Below are 19,163 nucleotides of genomic sequence, written 5' to 3' on the forward strand. Positions count from 1 at the left end.
GCGCCACATCATGTAGTGCATCTGCCGATGTGTAATGTATCAATTTGTCTGATCAAAAACAAATGTTACTTTTTTATGGCAGTGGTCAATACTATTCACATCCAATATAGCTGGTTAAACCTGACATGTAACATGTAGAATTAACCTTTTCTGTGTTCGTGCTCTACTAGTCAACATATTACGAGGTCCAGGAGGCACCATTCTGCCCACCTCACTCGAAACATACCACCTCCATGTACACATTTACTATCTATACATCGCCCACGTGGTACAGTCAGCATCGTACTTCAGAATCGGGAGATGGTTTGCTTCCATTTAACGCAGTTCATGGTGACTCTTGTTTTAAGGTAATCAAATTATCCAGTGGTGATTAAGCAAATGAACAACGTACAAGCAGAAGTTCAACGGTATCCTAGGCCCGTATCCCCTACTCCTGGGTACATTCTCTATCGATTCCACGTTATTTCGAAAAAGTACAAAAGTTCACGCCTGGAATGGCATTAAATAATGATCATGCCACCCAATTACAAACTATCAGATCGACTTTCTGCTGGATACATTGTCGCGTCAAAATACTTTGTATCAGCATGTTGCAACTGTTGCAATACCGCCTCATAAGAAAAAATTATACCAAAGCTAGCACTCAACATAAAATAACGCTATGCAGTGTAACAAATTCGCATTTATTACAAACCGATACAAGTTTATGCTAATAATGAATCTGTAGATGTGTCGCTCCACAATTTTCAGGACTCATAAAATACATAAAACAATAAATAAAATGTACGAATAAAATTCCATTTCTGATATGCAAATACTGTTGACATCCACAAAGTGATATCAACAATTTGTTGGATACAAATGGTTATTACCGATATAAAAGCTATACACATTAACCTATAAAATATATACATGTGGGCATTGCTGTTAAACCCTTTGCGTTAAAACTAGTGTAAATGTTCTATATGTACGGCTTACACTGATTGTAGTCAAACGCTTTGTGTTATACACTGTTACTAAAAAACAAAATGGCTGATACAGTGACGCGTAAGCAAAACGATAAAATTTACTCTAATAAGCCCCCAAATCGCACACAACCTTCATAAGTACGCACGGTAGTATACTAAAAATTCATTTGGTAGTATTTTTTATAATATAATGTATTTTAAAATAGTGACTTGGGGGTTAGAATTTTTGTCACTTTTCTACCGGGACCCAAGCTTACTCTCATGACAACAGTGAAAACGATAAATGACGATTCTCGATTCTGAATGTTTTCACAGTCACAAAGAGTACTCATCCGAAATGTACGTGTGGTTCATCGTAGAGCTTGTTCACTAAACGTGGATATTCTATCGAAAACAAGCTTAAAATTTCAAATTCGCGGAACATCAAGTGATCGACACAAAAATGAAGCAAAATGGTGGACCTTGAAATCTCAAGCAATAGAGGGCGTACACAGCGGGATTAGGCAGATTCACACCTTTTAATAAAGGAGTTTGCTAACAGTCTTTTTTAGTAACCGTGTGTTAAATAACTGTCGTGTGAGAAAATCCAGTTACGTTCAAATCAATAATGTGCATAAATTGATCTCGAGTGTGTGTGTGTGGGGGGGGGGCAAACTTGTTTCGATTGTAGTTAGAACGTGGTTAAATGATATAAATTGCATAACGCTGTGTTTGAAAAGTCTCGTTGATTTAATAGAATGGAGTACATTAGTTTATATTGTACTGCTTTATTTACAAATCAAGCATCATGGCTGTTGTTACTTGGGGCAACTTTAGTACTTCGTAAAAATATCACTCTGAGTAATTCAAAACCAAACTGTAGAAACTCCACTATCGTTATAAAGGAAAATCCACAATAAAGACCAAGTGTTCCACCAATATCACTGAGTAGGTTTTCTTCCTGTAAGTAAAATTGCATAACGATAGCAAGATTCTCAATGCCACCTTAAGATATTACGTCAGAATACATTTAATATACAATTTCTCATTGATGGGTAACCTATCGGTTTCCAAATGTTCATAGAAACTTCAGAAAACACATACGACAGTAGTTCATGGTATACTTCAAGGATGTTAAACTACTTGTCTGCATGGAATATATCAACAACCCGACGCCGTACGTGCGTAATGGTTCTACCTCTATAAAAAATATTGTCGCATATTCCGATATTGATAAATTCTTAGTAAACGTACATATATTAGAGAGCAAACTGAAATAATTTTACTAAACAACTTACCGTGATTGCTGGAATCTCTTCGATACTTTCATAATTTAGTTCTTCAAAATACACTTCTAAGCGTACCAGGTTTTGCCTTGAGATGAAAGAAAAACATTTTGAAATTTAATGTACACAAAGAATTTAATACAAATCCGTTTGTGTGGTTTTTCACAGTGCAGATTAACCACAGTCGTTACTAAAACACATTTCTATCTGATGACTGAATCTAAGGTGTATATGCAGGTTTGTAAACTATGGCAGCCCTAAAAGCAAATGTGTATTGTATGTATCGACAGTTGTTGCTTATATTCTGGAATCATCGACTATGTTGTCTCCGACTTTCTTGAGTTAGTGCGTGCTATGTCTAAACACTACTTTATTTTGCTTATTTAATTAGAAATTCAAATGCTGTCACTTTACATAAGTCGAACTGTACTTATTTTGACTGTAAGTTTCCGGCGTTAGTTCGTGCGTTTCAAAAGTTGCAAAACATGTATATCCCAACGATACACTAGGTATCAAATGAACATACTTATTATTATACACCTGTCACTGTAACGCCATAAATTACAACGTGCCGTAATTTTGCGGTATTTTACGGGGTATTTCCATCCTACCATACAAGGAAATGCGAATTCCAAATATGGAATGATTACTTTTTGGATTTCGGCATTTCCATGGTGTATCCGTGGAAGGAAAAGTTGTATAATAATGAGATTATTACGAGAATACCTCAAAGTATGCACGAAGACAGTACAGCTGGAGTACTGTCTGAGTGATATTCCTGTAGTTTTGATAAATATCATTGTGAAAGTAATCTTCCTATATGCCAGTGTATATAACTTACCTGACGCTTTCTAGATCGTTGATTACATTTGTCTTGGCATTGTTATAGTGGATTTGTTTAAGTAAATGTTTCTGTGGAAGAAATAAAGATTACTTTTAAATCACATGTTGTCACAATGCGTCTTTGCAAAATATCGTAATAAGGTTACGTCGTTTATTTGTTTAGTTTACGCGAGTACAAATGGGTTCAATGTTCATGCAAATCAAGTCTCCTAAGCCATACGTTGTTATCCATAGTATGGGACCCTCATCAGAATTCATGTGCATTTAATTCCCAATATAGCTCTCTCGTTAGAAGTGATTGGCGAATCTATCCACCATGATTCCCGAACTGTTTTGTCGGAGATTATATTTTCTTTAAACGTATACTCTACCTTTTTTTAGTAATATAACATTTTCAGTTCAGTATTAATAGGAATGTACAATTTATTTGCTATTAATAAGTCTGTTTCTATGTTCTCAAAAATACCCGTTCACTAGAAGGGACTTTTTTTTTTAGAAAAACGCTGTTCTTGTATGATCCAAGTGAAGAGTGCAGCTTTACCCTTTCTATGTAAAATTAAAACATTTCTTGAGCAATAACACCCTGGGATCGAACAAACTTTGTTTCAGATCAACGAGCTGTGTGAATGTAGATATGGTTATTCTACTGAATGAGTGAAGTGTGCGTAGTTTGCGGTTGGATGCAACATTTAGTTTGCTATGATACAAACATAAATCAGGTGTGATATCATTATATTGGCCCTATATCCTTTTATACAAAAGAACTTCCACACACACGTATGTGTGACAACACCAAACCCGCGATGGGGATGCGGAAAACAGTAAAAAAAAAACTTGCAGTATTCTCAAATTCACATTATAATTTTGTACTTCTTCCCAACCACTTTCGTTAATTAACAAACTATTTTGGGGTCCTTAAGTAAAAGTTTAGAGAATCATACCTCGGCCCAAATCTGCTCTTATCTACGCTTCCAAGTATCAGTAATACTACCTGATGGCTTTATCTATTGCGCTAACAGTCGGCTAACCTTCGACAGTGGACAGTTTTCGTTCATAATTTACCAAGTAAGTACTCTTTCTTTTTTAAAACATAAACTGTTTGCTAGTACCACAATAAAGCTTCAAAACACAGTAATAAGTATAAAAATGGAACATATTATTCATAAAACATTCTGGATTGGAGATATACTCACTAGATATGTATTAGATGGCCATACTGACTGGGAGGTTGTTGTTGTGTACCAGCTCTCCCTGTAAAAACGAATATTCATATATGCTGATTATGAAAGAACAACCGCCCCCTCCCACGATGACACAGACTGACAAATGGAAGAAAAAAATACTTTACAGACCCATAGATGGACACAAATATTTACTTATTCTAATAATCGAATCGTTATCCACTTCATTAATACTCACGTGCAAGATTGACTACAACTGCAATCTAATATTTCCTTTCGAGCGAGATAGTGAATTAATTGCTTGCAAGAATCTGGAAAAAATCGGACAACTTTCTCGTGTATAATCCCGTAAATGATTCGGTAGCATGAATCATATTTAATCGCATTTCATGCATACCCAGAGTGTTAAAATCACATGCATGTACATGTACCATTACACAGATTTACATAGCATAGCAGTATAATTGTATTTATCGCATCGTACAACATTAGTATATAACTTAGCATTATCTTAGTATCGCATGCCATTGTGTCACATCTCGTACAGTTAACATAGCATTGCATAGCATGGCAGCCGTACATCACATCACATTACCGATTAATAATAGCTTCACATTGAATCATATATCGTAGCATCACATCGTGCACACATCATTAACATCCCACCGTATTTCCCCACAGCCAATAGAATTAACGTATCGCATACATGCAACGTGACATCCCTTCACATACCATCGTATCGCATTGCTTAACATCACGATCGCACGCATCGCACCTCATTGTATGAAGTCACTGAATTAACATTACCCTCGCATCGCATAACACATCACATCACATCACATCACAAACCACCGTATTGCATCTTACCCTGTGTCCTATTGAGCAGCATACAGCGAGGTTCATCCCTCAACATTGTATCAACACAACCACAAAATTCTAACATTTTCGCCTGTAAGCACTCTTCTTCGCAAATCTAAAATCAATGCAAATGATATGGATATTGTCAGAAAGATGATAAATATGTTCAGTTATTCACAGTTCACTATTTGCATTCTTTTAAACCGGGATTTGTCAAACTGATCAATTAACCTCGGTTTCAAAGTTTGCATTCGCAATACTCAATTATGCAGAACAACAACTGTTTATTTTAATGTTGAACGTTATTAAGGCATCTAGAGCTGTACAGCGATAGTCTTCTGTACCCAGACATAAATATACATATATATATATATATAATATAGTCTTATGTTTATTCACATTATGCCACTCGCATTCAGGCAAAACATTAAGAAAATGCTCAAGAATTTGTATGTTCTCGATTCTGCCTCAGTTAGTATTGTAAATGCCAAAATGTTTTAGTCAATACACCACTTGCAAATACACAGCGGTAACTTACTGTCTGAGTGTAGTGAGTACCGTACATAGATTCGAATTTGGTTTGTTCAGTGCAGTTTCCGTAAGGATGTGGTTGTCGCTTGATCCTGGTCTGAAACGAAACAAAAACACGATTACGTTCATCTAAAACGATATACAAGTACGAAACCACGATTAACCTTATTAACATATATTGAAGCAAGATTAACCTCATTAACATATATTGAAGCACGATTAACCTCATTAACATATATTCAACCACGATTAACCTCATTAACATATATTGAACCACGATCGATTAACCTCATTAACATGTATTAACCACGATCGATTAACCTCATTAACATATATTGAACCACGATTAACCTGCTTAACACGATTATGTTCACCTAAACGATATACAAGTACGAAACCACGATTAACCTGCTTAACACGATTACGTTCACCTAAAACGATATACAAGTACGAAACCACGATTAACCTTATTAACATATATTGAAGCAAGATTAACCTCATTAACATATATTGAAGCACGATTAACCTCATTAACATATATTCAACCACGTTCGATTAACCTCATTAACATATATTAAACCACGATTAACCTCATTAACATATATTGAACCACGATCGATTAACCTCGTTAACATATATTGAACCACGATTAACCTGCTTAACATATATTGAACCGCGATTAACCTGCTTAACATATATTGAACCGCGATTAACCTGCTTAACATATATTGAACCGCGATTAACTTCATTAACATAGGAAACCAGGAGAAATCTAATTGATATATTTAACTATTATTGCTCGTATTAATAACATATACGAAACCACGGTTAACCTCCTTGGCATATACAAATCCATGAGTAACATCATTAACACATACATTAGCATGTGACAACATCGGATAAATCATAATAGTAGTCACGCCATATCACAATATATGATTTTTATTTACCTCCTTCATTCCAATGGATGTAATCATTCCCGGGGGTATTGTGATTCCCTCAGACCATGGAATGGCAGGGACATGTGGTGGATGAATCACAACTCTTGCACCAGAATCTCGACCGTACACACTGATGTATTCGTCCTGCTCGGTAAGTAGTGTCATCTTTAGTCCTGTAATTTATAAACACGTGATAAACCCTTATCTGGTCAAGTCTATGTGAAAGTAGGTTAGTAGGATAAGGTTTATTGATAGATTTTACCAATTGTATTTATGCACGCCAAAATATTAATGTTAATAAAACAGATTTACAATTATAATATTAGGATATCGTTTCATCGCACTGTAGAAGAACATTTCACAATCCCAGAGAAAGTATTCGTTTTCGGTAACCTCTCATTCCTATCTGTTTTCCGACAGAAACAAATATTTATTTATGAAAAATGTCTTCGTTTAATGCAGTTTGACAAATTATCTGTTTTTCAAATTTCGAAATTTGTATTCTACGCTTCTAAGCATATAGAAAAGCTATTTAACCAGTTGTGATTTGTAGATTCAATATTTATTTAAAGGATTCACTTTATATGTATTTTTCTATTTTTTTATTTATTGTACTATAGGCCTGAGGCCATTGTACTGAATAAATTTATATTATATAATATTTATTTATTCATACTCGCCATATTTAGCGCCAGTTTTCGTTGAGTAGCGTTCATCATCCTGGTTATCATTGAAAGGGTTAAACTGGTAACAGTTGCCATACCTGTCATCATAAAATTCCTGAAAATCCCTGAGAATTAAACAGAATGGTGTCTAAAAAATATGTTTGCACACGACACTGCTCCACTTAATACATAAATTGAAAAGTTTAATACATCGTCCCAAAAGTCGCGCCCTCTCGCGTCATCGTGCATTTGTGACGTCATCCATCAATAAGAATAATGTTTGGGAGATTGAGTTGTTATATTATAAATAACAAGGGACTACACATTCTTCCACTCATCTACGTCAGTTTGACGTCACGGAATGTTTTCATCGCCAGAGGGCGTGACTATTGAAAAGGCATATTCTCTTTAATTAGCCATTATTTTGGTTTGTACCGCAGCTGGTAAAAGTTTTATATAATATGAGGTTATTACGAGGATACCGGAAAGTATGCACGAAGACAGTACAGCGGAAATGGCGAAAAAGATTGAGCGAACTTCTTTGTATGGGGACCGGTCAAACCCTAGGGGCAGCCATGATTCTTTTTTTATTATTCGAGGACGCTTACGCGCGTAATCATTTCATACTTGGAGTTCGCATTTTCTTATATAGTAGTGCAATAGTGCAAAATTACGGCACGCTGTAACTTATTGCGTTACGGTGACAGATGTATAATAATTGTAATTATTGTGTGTCTGTACATGCTATTCCTATGTGATTATATTGAACAACAGTTTGCAAATAGCTGAAATAAAATACTACTTACCTAGTCAAGTTACAAGAGGTCGCATCAAAAGAGCATTCCAATACAAGGTCACTCAGTTGATGTCCATAACCTGCAGTCTCATTCACGTCAAGTTTTAACACGTTCTCTAAATCGCTGTAATCAGGGGTGTTACTGTACGCAATAAACCCATACCAGTCGGGTGGATCTTCACTTACAACTCTGCCAAGTAAATGATCTTGGTAGAAACTGTCCAAGAACTCGGAATACACGGTTATGTCATCTGAGACACTCGAGTATAAGAACAAAAGCTCATCTGCTGTCGGGCGGTACCTAGCAGACACCCCTGAAATATAAATTGAGTTTGCACGTGTATGAAATTGTAAGACTAGTGCAACTACTTCTTAATATTTGTTTTAACAAAGTGAATTTTGCCTCTGCGTCCTGGCAAAGACTGTATAAAATACGATGTGTGTATAATAGTTTTACCTTTGACGTAATGATGGGCATAGTTAATTGCAATGTTCCACGTACATTTAGTAACTCCCGCGATAGAACTGTGGGACCCACCTCTTTTCAAACTGTGTTCATGATTCCAGCAAAATGCGCGATAAAGCGTAGTATAAATTGAGAAAATATCAACAACTGTATTATTTTGTTACCGCTTGTACATCCTGTGTTAATTTCATCGCTTGCGTCATCACAATCCACAACGTTGTTACACACGTACTTCCATGCCAGCTCTTCACCCGAGGTTTGACAATAGAATGATAAAGGAGCTGAAATAATAGACATAAACGGGACATTATTAAATGATAGCGCAATTGTGCGAATGGATTTCTACGACCGTCACCAAGATAACCCGTACTCTTACGATTGTTTGTGATATCTCCGAATGCGGGGGTAACATTGACGCTCTTGGGTCGTTGAATAAGTTTGTTGAGTTGTAGTCCATGTGAGTATTGTTGTAGAAGTTACAAGTTATAATGGTTGTTATGTGCTTGTTTCTCATGAATCAACTTATTTAGAGTAGGACAAGGTAATCAGTGCAGCAATACAACATTGTTCACTGTTAATGGGAAATCATGACAATCGTATATTACTAATGCTGAGGAAAAATTCGCGTTATAAAACTTACGACTTGTCGTTGCAGTTAACGTAGAATCTGTGAATGATAGAATGAACATTGGTTGAGTTTATGCAAAACGTCAATATAGCAATGGGTGAAGATTGGTTATATGAGAACATCTGCAAACGCTCAGAATACTCTGATCATTAAGGTGTGAATTATAATCTAATTATTATCAACCGTAACATCAATTAGAGTGTCACAGTCACGGTTGTCGCCGAGAGGTCCCACGTGATGTATAAAACGCGGGTAAAATGCAATGATCACGAAATCCGAGCGCACACTCCACGAAGACTGCGCCGCTTAGAAGCATTGCAGCTACTAGTAGACACGTTTTTATTCTTGAGACAATCTTTCAGAAATAGATATAATTTTTTTTTTACTTGGGCAGTTTGCTGGGTCTTCATCAGTTACGTCATCACAGTCATCATAATCATCACATATCCAGCTGACATGTATTGTCCGATTTCCTCCATCGCAGACAAAGAAGTCTTCACCTAATTTGAGATACAGACACATTTGAATATAGTGACGTTTTTCGAGTTACATTATGGTAATAATTACAGAGATTTTTTGAATGTCGAATTTCACAATCGAGGAAAACGCTTCTGGCCAACTGAAATACAGTTGGTCTTGCGAAAAGCGGGCGTTGATTTGGTGTGTGGCAAACAGGGCAAGCGATAAATAAACATTTATCGACTGGTTTTCCACTGGAAATCGGTCTAAAAGTTGAAAGGATTTAAGAAATGGATTCGGAGATTCTAGACAAAGAAACATATTATAGACAGTTTTCAGCAGTTGAGGATAAATTTTCTTTTCTTTTAAAATCCCCTTGTTGGGGTCATCTCAGAAACAAATTTCGGTCACAATATTTAGAAGGTCACACGAGAAACACGCATGAGCAATTTATTCATTTACTGTTAACAGTTAAGTCCTCGACAAATTGTATGTACATGTAAATTAAATCCGCTGCATTTCCCCCGATATGATGCCTTTATACTCATAGAGCAACTTTAATTTAATTGTTGTTTATTGCGAGTCTTGTGAGATTATTATTTCTATTGTATATATGTGCTACTTATATTTGCGTACGTGAGCCAGCAATCCACATACAAATTATTATAATCTACTCAGTTGGTAAATATCGACTTAATTTTAAATGTCGCCTAACAGAAAGAAAATAACATCAATAATACAGTTACAGCAGCCTGAAATGACTATGTATTCCACAACCAGTTCGTGATTGGTATGTCTAATTTTCACTGATTCAAATTTACTAACACGTGCATTCTAGGAATTAATTTATTCAAATATACTAACATATAAGTTATAACATATAAGGAAATAATTGTTTGTTTGTTTGTTTGTTTGTTTGTATTCACTCCTCCAATAACTAACAAGATATGTGAGTGCATATGGTATTGATGAAGCATACTATGTCATGTGTTTTTACAGATGAAAACAGATTTGAAAATATTGTTATTGAATAACATTCTACTGAGTTAAGGGGACATTTCAAGCAATCGTTATTGTCATGTACACGTATGTCTATCATATTGAAGCGCCCTCTATGTTGCGCGTCGCAAAAAACAAAAAAACGCAGACCCAGCGCGTGGTTTTAAAAAAAAAAGTCGATATACAATGCCAAAACAAGACAACGCAAATCAGTATAAGTTGTCATTTACAGAGAAACAATACATATTAACATACTGTTGTCACAGCCATCCTCGTCTTCACCGTCCTCACAGTCACTATACCCATCACATACCCAGTACTGTGATATACAGCTAGTATCGTTGCATTGGAACTCTTCGGTCTCACAATTACCTAAAGGTACAATACATAATTACAACGCGATACATTCAGAAGAGTCACGTCATATTACTTTTTAGTAGGTATAACATATTGGGTTTTCATTTCGCTGATTTACCATTTCAGGCATATTCAGTAGGTTTTAAATTCACGGTTTTATCATTTAGATAATGTGTTCTATGCTAAATTTTAATTTAGCGCATTTTCCAGTCAGCGAAATAAGCAAAATTAAAACCCAGTGAATAATTAATCTATTTACAGTAGATATTCACTACTTTGCGGGGTGTTATTGTCGCTAGATTTATCCTTCAGAGTACGACACTCAAAGTATATCATAAAAAATGTTGTACGTTGTAGACTTATACCACGATAAACTAAAGAAAACACGAAATTGCGGTGATTTAGAAACAGATTGTCTTACAATAACACTAAATGTATGAACGCATCATGCAGCACAAATTGCATAAACACAGTGGGGTATATTGAGCATTGGGGTATAGTTGCCATTAATTGTCAAATATCTATGCTTTGAAGACATAATTTGATTACGTTTATTTATTTTTTTTTGAAAATTCGATTGAATTCCACTTACTGTGAATGAAGTCGTGGATTCAACCCTACCCCTGGCCAACATTTTAAAAGCACATTATCTCCACCGCAAATCACTGCAGACACAGCCCCAAATCTGATAAGTTTACCGGATTTAGCCATGTAACCACAGTGTTAACATGTGTTTTTATAAGATTTTATCATGAAGTAATAGAAATTCAACAACATATTTTGGACTGACTTCTATCGAGTGGTTTTAAATGTAATCTTATCTTCAATGCTTGACGGATATGTAACACACATTCTGAAGACTACCTACCGCAAATACACGTCCAATGAGAACGTTCTTTAACATTTATATGGTAAGAAAACATATATAGCCATGCAGAATTCTGATAATGGTTCCAGTGCATTATAAACTATATATATATATATATATATATATATATATATATATATATATATATATATTGACTGCAGAATAAACTACAATTCCCTGTTTTAAATTTTCATTCCACCATTGTGAAACATCACAAGCGAATTTATTCTATTGCCCAACTTATACGCTGTGTTTTCCAAGTTAATTAAGAAGTTTTTTTTTTTAAATACAGTCTTAGCTAAAAAAAAAATACGTGGAATGTCGCCAAAACCACTAGTGGCTAATTCAGCTTTCATATGTTCAAAACTTCATTCGATGCTGCAAGGCAATTATTTTTATAAAATGAAAGTTAAAGCGGGGGAGTCATCACCTGCGCATGCCTCAGATGGCCACGGCGTGTCATTGTTTTCAAACAAGCGTCTACCTATGAGCCTTTGCGTTTTTAGCGTGAGTTGTTATCGTCGCCTGGGACTCAATTCCCGCGCGTGCGCAGGTGCCAACCCTATCGCTTTAACAAAAAGCGTCAAAATTGCATTCTCGCCTCCCACGTACTGTGGTGATCACGATGACAAGGATAAAATCATTGGATCTGGCAAAGAACCCTGAAATATTGGATATAAAAATAACCTACACCAGAGGTCATGTTATCTAAACAGCAAATCAAATACTGCTCCAATAATTACCGTTAGAAGATTCGCTTCCATACCCACAGTTATATTCCGCTTCATCAGTCTGGTCCAAGCAGTCAGCCACACCATCGCATACCCAATAACTCACAATACACGTGTTGTCATCGCACATAAATAGATCCGAGTCACAATCTGTGTGGCATATAAGCAATAATCAATGTAGAAATATTTGTAAAAATGTGTTTCATGATCACGATATAATTTGCCAACATTTATTTAGGGTGAGTTTGAACAGAATATTTGCAATGTTTAAATGCGCGTACCGTTTGTTGCGCTGTCGTCGCAATTCTCTTCATCGTTCCCCGAGAGGCAGTCTAGGTACCAATCGCAACTCCACGATAGTGGGATACAGTTCGCTGCATCACATTGGAATTCTGTGTTTGAGCAAACCACAATACCTGTTTCTCCTGGAACAGAGTAAAACATATGTTAATGCATATATATAAACATGTTTCTCCTTATTGCGAAAATCGAAAATAATGTGTCGTACGAATTACTACCGTTTACATCACGGCTGTCTTGAATTAGCCAATGACCCTTTTGGACATTCTGCGGCTAAATGACGTAACCAGGTTATGACATTGTATATGAAAGTACGACAACAAATTTACTACAAATTAAGCTATGCGTATTAACTGTGACAAATTGATTGATAAAACTCCTAAATTCAGAACAGCCGAGGTACAAAATAATGAAATCATAGGTACTTGATTGTTACATCAAATAAACCATTCGAGTTTCGCGCTCCGGGTTTGCATGCCGTGACCTGCACGCGACCATGAGTTAACCGATGTTTAGCCGGTGAAATATGGCGTGCATTATATAAAATATCGTATAATGCAATGCGCATCGTTAATTGTCGAGTTATTATCAACATTAATAAGTTAATAACACTTTGAATGTCACATGCAATTGCAATTCATAGCCCAAATGTGATGCTAACATAGGTTACGTTTTTTACCTGCAGATTGTGTTGCGCAGTCCAATTCGTCCGTGTTGTCATCGCAATCACTGTAATCATCACATTGCCAACTTGGTGGTATACACTTCCGTTGATCATCACACTGGAAATAATCATCTGCGCAGTACATTCCGCCTTTTGTACCTGGTGTGTTTTATTTAGAAATATACATTAGGGCAGTGTGAACCTGTCGTATAGGTACGGTATTTTCACTCATTGAGTGGGCTCCCGTCGTGGCATAGATTAACACTTGTCACAGTTCAGAGATGAGTCGGTATTTGTGTGCTCGTAAAATAATAATCATCACTGTTCTGTGGACTGCGTCAACATTGTTCTGTCTTTAAACTGGATTAAACATGATAGTGGTCAGCCGTAATAAGATGTGCATTCCATACATGATTTCGTTGAATATTATGCCATTTTAGAGGAGTCATTTCTGTTGACTGAATAATTTTAAGTGTTTCACCCAAGACGTACATGTGAATGTTACAGTAATGGATTAAAATCATCCCCATTACTAGTAATTTGTGAGAATTTCATGACTAGGTTGCCCATAATTAAATAGGCTTACTAAAACAAAAACAAAGAAAAAGAAGCAAAGTTTAACAAACTGATTTCTGGACAGATTTCGCTCTATCGGGCGCGCCTCATTCTTAAGCGAATGATTCAAAGTAAATGGTGGAAGTGTTTTCATTAAACCAAACTACTCACAGTTGCTCTCGTCGCTAGCATCTACACAGTCTTCTACACCATTACACAGGTTGGATAGCGCAATACAGCGGCCCGACGTCACACATTTGAACTCCTTTTTGTCTTTACATTCTTGAAGATATTTAAGTCATATAAAATGAATGTACTAGTATGCGAAGGTGTGATGTGGATGAAGATCACGTGTAATTAAATTGCGATATGATTACAAATTCGCAACAGAAACCTAAATCCTAATTCGTGTAAGAACTAATTTCGTGTCTTTGGGTAGTGCCCTTGTTTATTCGGAAAGCGACAATCTAGTTCATTGCTGTTTAAGTAAAACATTTCCAAGCACCCACTGCGTTATGTGGCACTGTCGCTGCGTTTGATTGACGCGCACGCTATGGATAAAGGAATTTTCGGTAGATCGTCCAGTAACGATCGCGTAAGTAAATTTTCAGGTACCAAAAATCAACACATTTAAGTTAGCAGGATGGGCCCTTTTGTGCCTGTTACTCATAGTACCTGTGTCCAATACAACAGCACAAGCTCAAGTGGGTGTGATGGAAGATTAGCTCCTACGTTTTTCAATTACAAATTTCTAAGGGAAGTCTCCTGAAATCGGTTAAAAAAAACACTGTTCAAACACTATCTTTACTTCATGACAATATTTCAAATTATGTATTTGTCCTCAATCTAATTAACTGTAAATGTTAAAACATGCGATAATCTTGAAGAAATTACAGACTCGCACAAGTGCCGTTTTCTCCATTTTCAATTCTGAACAACTCCAGTTTGCTTAAATCCAAAAAAACAGCTCCTAAGTTGCATTTTGATTTTTTCTACAAATGTTTCCCGTATTTTAAAACATTGTCCGAAATACGAACGTGACATCACGGAGACACTAAATAGCAGGAACAGTTACCATTTTAGAAATGATGGAAATATTAATTAGAAGAAACAAAACACTCTAACAATTATACTCCATGACGTATTCTTTACAATGTTTTTTTTTTCAACAAGATAACAGTAGTTATGCTAATAGCGTTTGTATTCACGTTATGCATTTAACACATCTGTTTATTTTTAGAGTCATGTGACTTTAAACAAATACAGTCTACAAAAAAAAAAGCCTTTTTCAAACATCTATATGATTTGGCCATAATTGCTCTGACTCGAGCCTTCATCAATTTTTTTTCTAACAAAATAGACTATCCTGCTACTTTAATATTATTGGAGAGAACATTAACTTACCACAGTTGTCTTCATCTTCACCTCCATAACAGTTCAAAATTCGGTCACATCTATAGGTTTCATCCACGCATGCGCCTAGGGGACTTCCGGTGTTACACTTGAATTGCGTGAGACCGCATTTGCCTGCAATGGAATGTTGTGAATAAACCCAATGACATCCTCATGGTAAAATGAATTACAATAAGGTATATAATTTTGACTTACAATAAAGTACATATTTACAATAATGTACATATTGACAATGAAGCACATACTTACAATAAGTACATACCTATAATAACGTACACACAATAAGTAAGTACATACTTGTGAGTACATAATAACAATAAAGTACATATTTGCAATAATGTACATATTTACAATGAAGCACATACTTACAATAAGTACATAATTACAATAAAGTACATACTTACAATAAAGTACATACTTACAATAAGTACATACCCATAATAACGTACACACAATAAGTAAGTACATGTACATACTTGTGAGTACATAATTACAATAAAGTACATATTTACAATAATGTACATATTTACAATGAAGCACATACTTACAATAAGTACATACCTATAATAACGTACACACAATACGTAACTACATACTTGTGAGTACATAATTACAATAACGTGCATACTTACAATAAAGCACATAAAAACGTACATATTTACAATAAAGTACATACTTACAATAACGTGCATACTTACAATAAAGCACATAAAATCGTACATATTTATAATAACGTACACACACTAAGTCCCTGATATCCATTGACGTCACGGGAAAGGTCTATACGCCTTGCATATGTATCGCGATGTACTCACCGTAGTTGCAGTTTTGTTCATCACTTCTATCTCTACAGTTATCATACCCGTCACATTTCAAATAGCTCTTTATACAACCTTCGTTATTGCAACGGAAGTCACCTTCAATACACATATGTGCTAAAATGAACATAGAAGGTGGGTATATTACACACTTTGTAAACAAAATAAAATGTACAATGGAATTACATGCGTATTTATATTTTAAGAAAGTATGAGGAGTAAAAACTGACCGATTTGTAATATCTCGAACGAGTGTGTATAATGTATAATGTGTATAATGACTTAAATTACCACAAAATAACACTTATAACTGCCCTAACAATTTGGACAACTTGAAATGTAACATTCTCAAAAATAATAATTTTCAGAAAATGGCAGTACAAGATATTCCGGACAAAGTACCCTTTTTCAATGATAGATATGAATAGAAAAACATACATCCTGATACAAAGAAAGTAACTGCAGAATAGGAATATTAGATAGATTTGTAAAAAAAAAAAAAAAAAAGACGCTCACTGACGCAGGCTTCGTTCATCCTAGAAGGTCGGTTACATTGTATTGCAAACTTACTCAAAACACCTGACATGATACACAATCCCTCTACCACAGATAGATATATTGAGGGACTTTGCCTGATATAACCATTCTCGAAAATACCCGTTTCGGGAAAAAATAGGGAAGTTACTATCAGCTACATCGAATCATGTGTAGATACGCCTCTATTCATATATATCATTGACAGAAGAAAAGGTAATCGACCTACCATAGTATGGCCGAACTATTTCTGTATCAACTGTTATGAGTTGCTTGTATGGCGACTCTGCTATGGCGGACATTCGTAATTTGTTCGTATTGCATATCGAAACACTTGGAAATGGTAGACCTGTTGCAGACACCACTTTAATCTGAAAAAATAAAGTTAAGCCACTCACTTACCGAAAAAATAACTATTATCAATGGCATTGATTCAAGTAGGCATGAAGGGACATACTACGACAATAGTTAATTGCAAACAATAGGGACGTCTTGTGTTGATTCAGTACTGAGAAAATGAATAGTTTAGGGCTTACACATATGAAAACTGATGGGCTGGGGGAATTGGGAAAATAAATTTGTTGTGGGAGAAGAGAAAAAAATACAATTTCACAACCCCATAATGTAAATCAATGAGGGCAAAACGTAAACGCAGATTTCAATTAGAATACCCTTTACCTACCCTAACGTTAACATCCCTGTCCATGAACTGTTTAAAGAGTTTTTGTATTTGCCACACTGATACCGCTAGCGCTGTTAGGAATATTATCGTCCAGAAAATCGCCACGATAATTCCTTTCCCGTCAAATATCCTCGGGAGCCCATGGGCCGTAGTAGATCCCATAAAGTCGTTGACAATTTTCTTTGCATTCCGTTTCGCGCTTGTGTCCACATCATCTGAACTTGGTGGGTGATCTCGGGGTTTGTCTCTGTCGAAATAGGAGTTAAAATCGGTGTTGGGACCGACCGAATCGTTGCCGTTGGCTCTGCTGTTTTCAAAAGACATTCTCACCGGTCTACGAGGCCAGTGAAACTCGACGTGGAACTCGTTAATATCAAAAGAAAATAAGGATCACATTACTAGTGGTCGATATATGCAAAACACTGGGATCTATCATTCAAAGTTAATAGTATGTGCAACCATAGTTACCTTTGAGAGAGACCTCTTTCTAAGGTCTCCTATGTAATATAAGTTAACTCTCAAAGATAACTATAATTGCATATACTAAAATAAGGATCACATTACTAGTGGTCGATATATGCAAAACACTGGGATCTATCATTCAAAGTTAACAGTATATGCAACCATAGTTACCTTTGAGAGAGACCTCTTTCTAAGGTCTCTTATGTAACATTTGTTTGCTACTGGCGTATTTTGTATTAAAATCCTTGATGTTTAAACCAAGGCCACGTGATAATCTTCCTGAGTTAAGTTTGCTTGTTCAGCATTGTTAAATGGTTTTCTTTTTTGTACTCCATCTCAAGTATTTTTTCGCAATTCCACGAGAAGTCGTCGTCACAAGTGTATCTACAGTCCCACATGTGGTGAAGGACTGTGGTGTATCGAATACCATCATTCCAATAAGTATGCACTTGTTTTTGTCGCCTTCAACGTATCGGACTTCACTTTCAAGGATAGTTATAGCACACAGTGAAACCGGGTGTTCCTTCTCTTCGAGAAGCGTACTCGTATACTAGTTCCCGTTGCCATTGTTAATGTTGAGAACACCATCTCTATCTACGTTGTCATTGTTGACACACTTTGTGACTGCAAGATAAAAAGAACTGTCTCGTTCATTCAAGATAAATGCTGCTTCAAGCAGCTTCTGAAGAGTTCTGCAGTTAAATTAGACTTGATTACAATACATATAAATTGCGTCTGTTGGGATTTCGCGGTTACAGGACTTTCGCGTTCACCCCTCGTTTACGCAATTTATATTTATTTTTCAAGAATTTTTCATCGGAATCGCAACAGACTGCAAACAAGTCTACAGTTAAACATTAGTTTACGGCTGTGTCGTATTCAGGCAGAGTAAATTGTAAGTGACACGAGAGTTTAAATGAACAAATTGTAACATTCTTTTTAAATTCTTATAGTTCACGTGGTCCATTTTCATTGCAAAACCTTTTTTTTGCAGGCTCTCCGACATCTAAAAAAATACATTACATCCGCATCCGCAGTGTACAAGTTGTACTTCTAATGACAAGAGTTGGCTAGCTTCAGTTCTCAATATTTCGAGATTTGTTTCCATACCGACTGATTTTACCATTTTGCATTGTGATCACAATAATCAGTGGGAGGGGGGGGGGGGTGTTCTGCTTA

At 35.9% G+C, this 19,163-nt stretch overlaps 1 protein-coding gene across 1 annotated transcript; it reads right to left on the reverse strand.

The window, feature by feature from the left end:
* Window positions 1-1,727: 1,727 nt before the first annotated feature.
* On the reverse strand, window positions 1,728-17,846 carry LOC146741827 (uncharacterized). The gene is made up of 22 exons (XM_085500589.1): window positions 17,523-17,846; window positions 17,070-17,211; window positions 16,304-16,423; window positions 15,480-15,602; window positions 14,247-14,357; window positions 13,536-13,679; window positions 12,838-12,981; window positions 12,569-12,706; window positions 10,856-10,972; window positions 9,529-9,642; window positions 9,155-9,181; window positions 8,679-8,795; window positions 8,059-8,362; window positions 7,268-7,377; window positions 6,597-6,760; window positions 5,654-5,743; window positions 5,125-5,230; window positions 4,496-4,568; window positions 4,270-4,327; window positions 3,075-3,145; window positions 2,246-2,321; window positions 1,728-1,908 (listed from the first exon to the last, which is right to left on the reverse strand). Exons 1-22 carry the CDS (start codon window positions 17,844-17,846, stop codon window positions 1,747-1,749), a joined length of 2,835 nt encoding a protein of 944 aa, XP_085356715.1. The 3' UTR covers window positions 1,728-1,746.
* Between the last annotated feature and the right edge of the window lie 1,317 nt (window positions 17,847-19,163).

The sequence above is a fragment of the Saccoglossus kowalevskii genome, chromosome 6 (genome assembly GCF_978046115.1).
Source record: "Saccoglossus kowalevskii chromosome 6, keSacKowa6.1, whole genome shotgun sequence".
In the NCBI taxonomy this organism is placed as follows: Eukaryota; Metazoa; Hemichordata; class Enteropneusta; family Harrimaniidae; genus Saccoglossus; species Saccoglossus kowalevskii.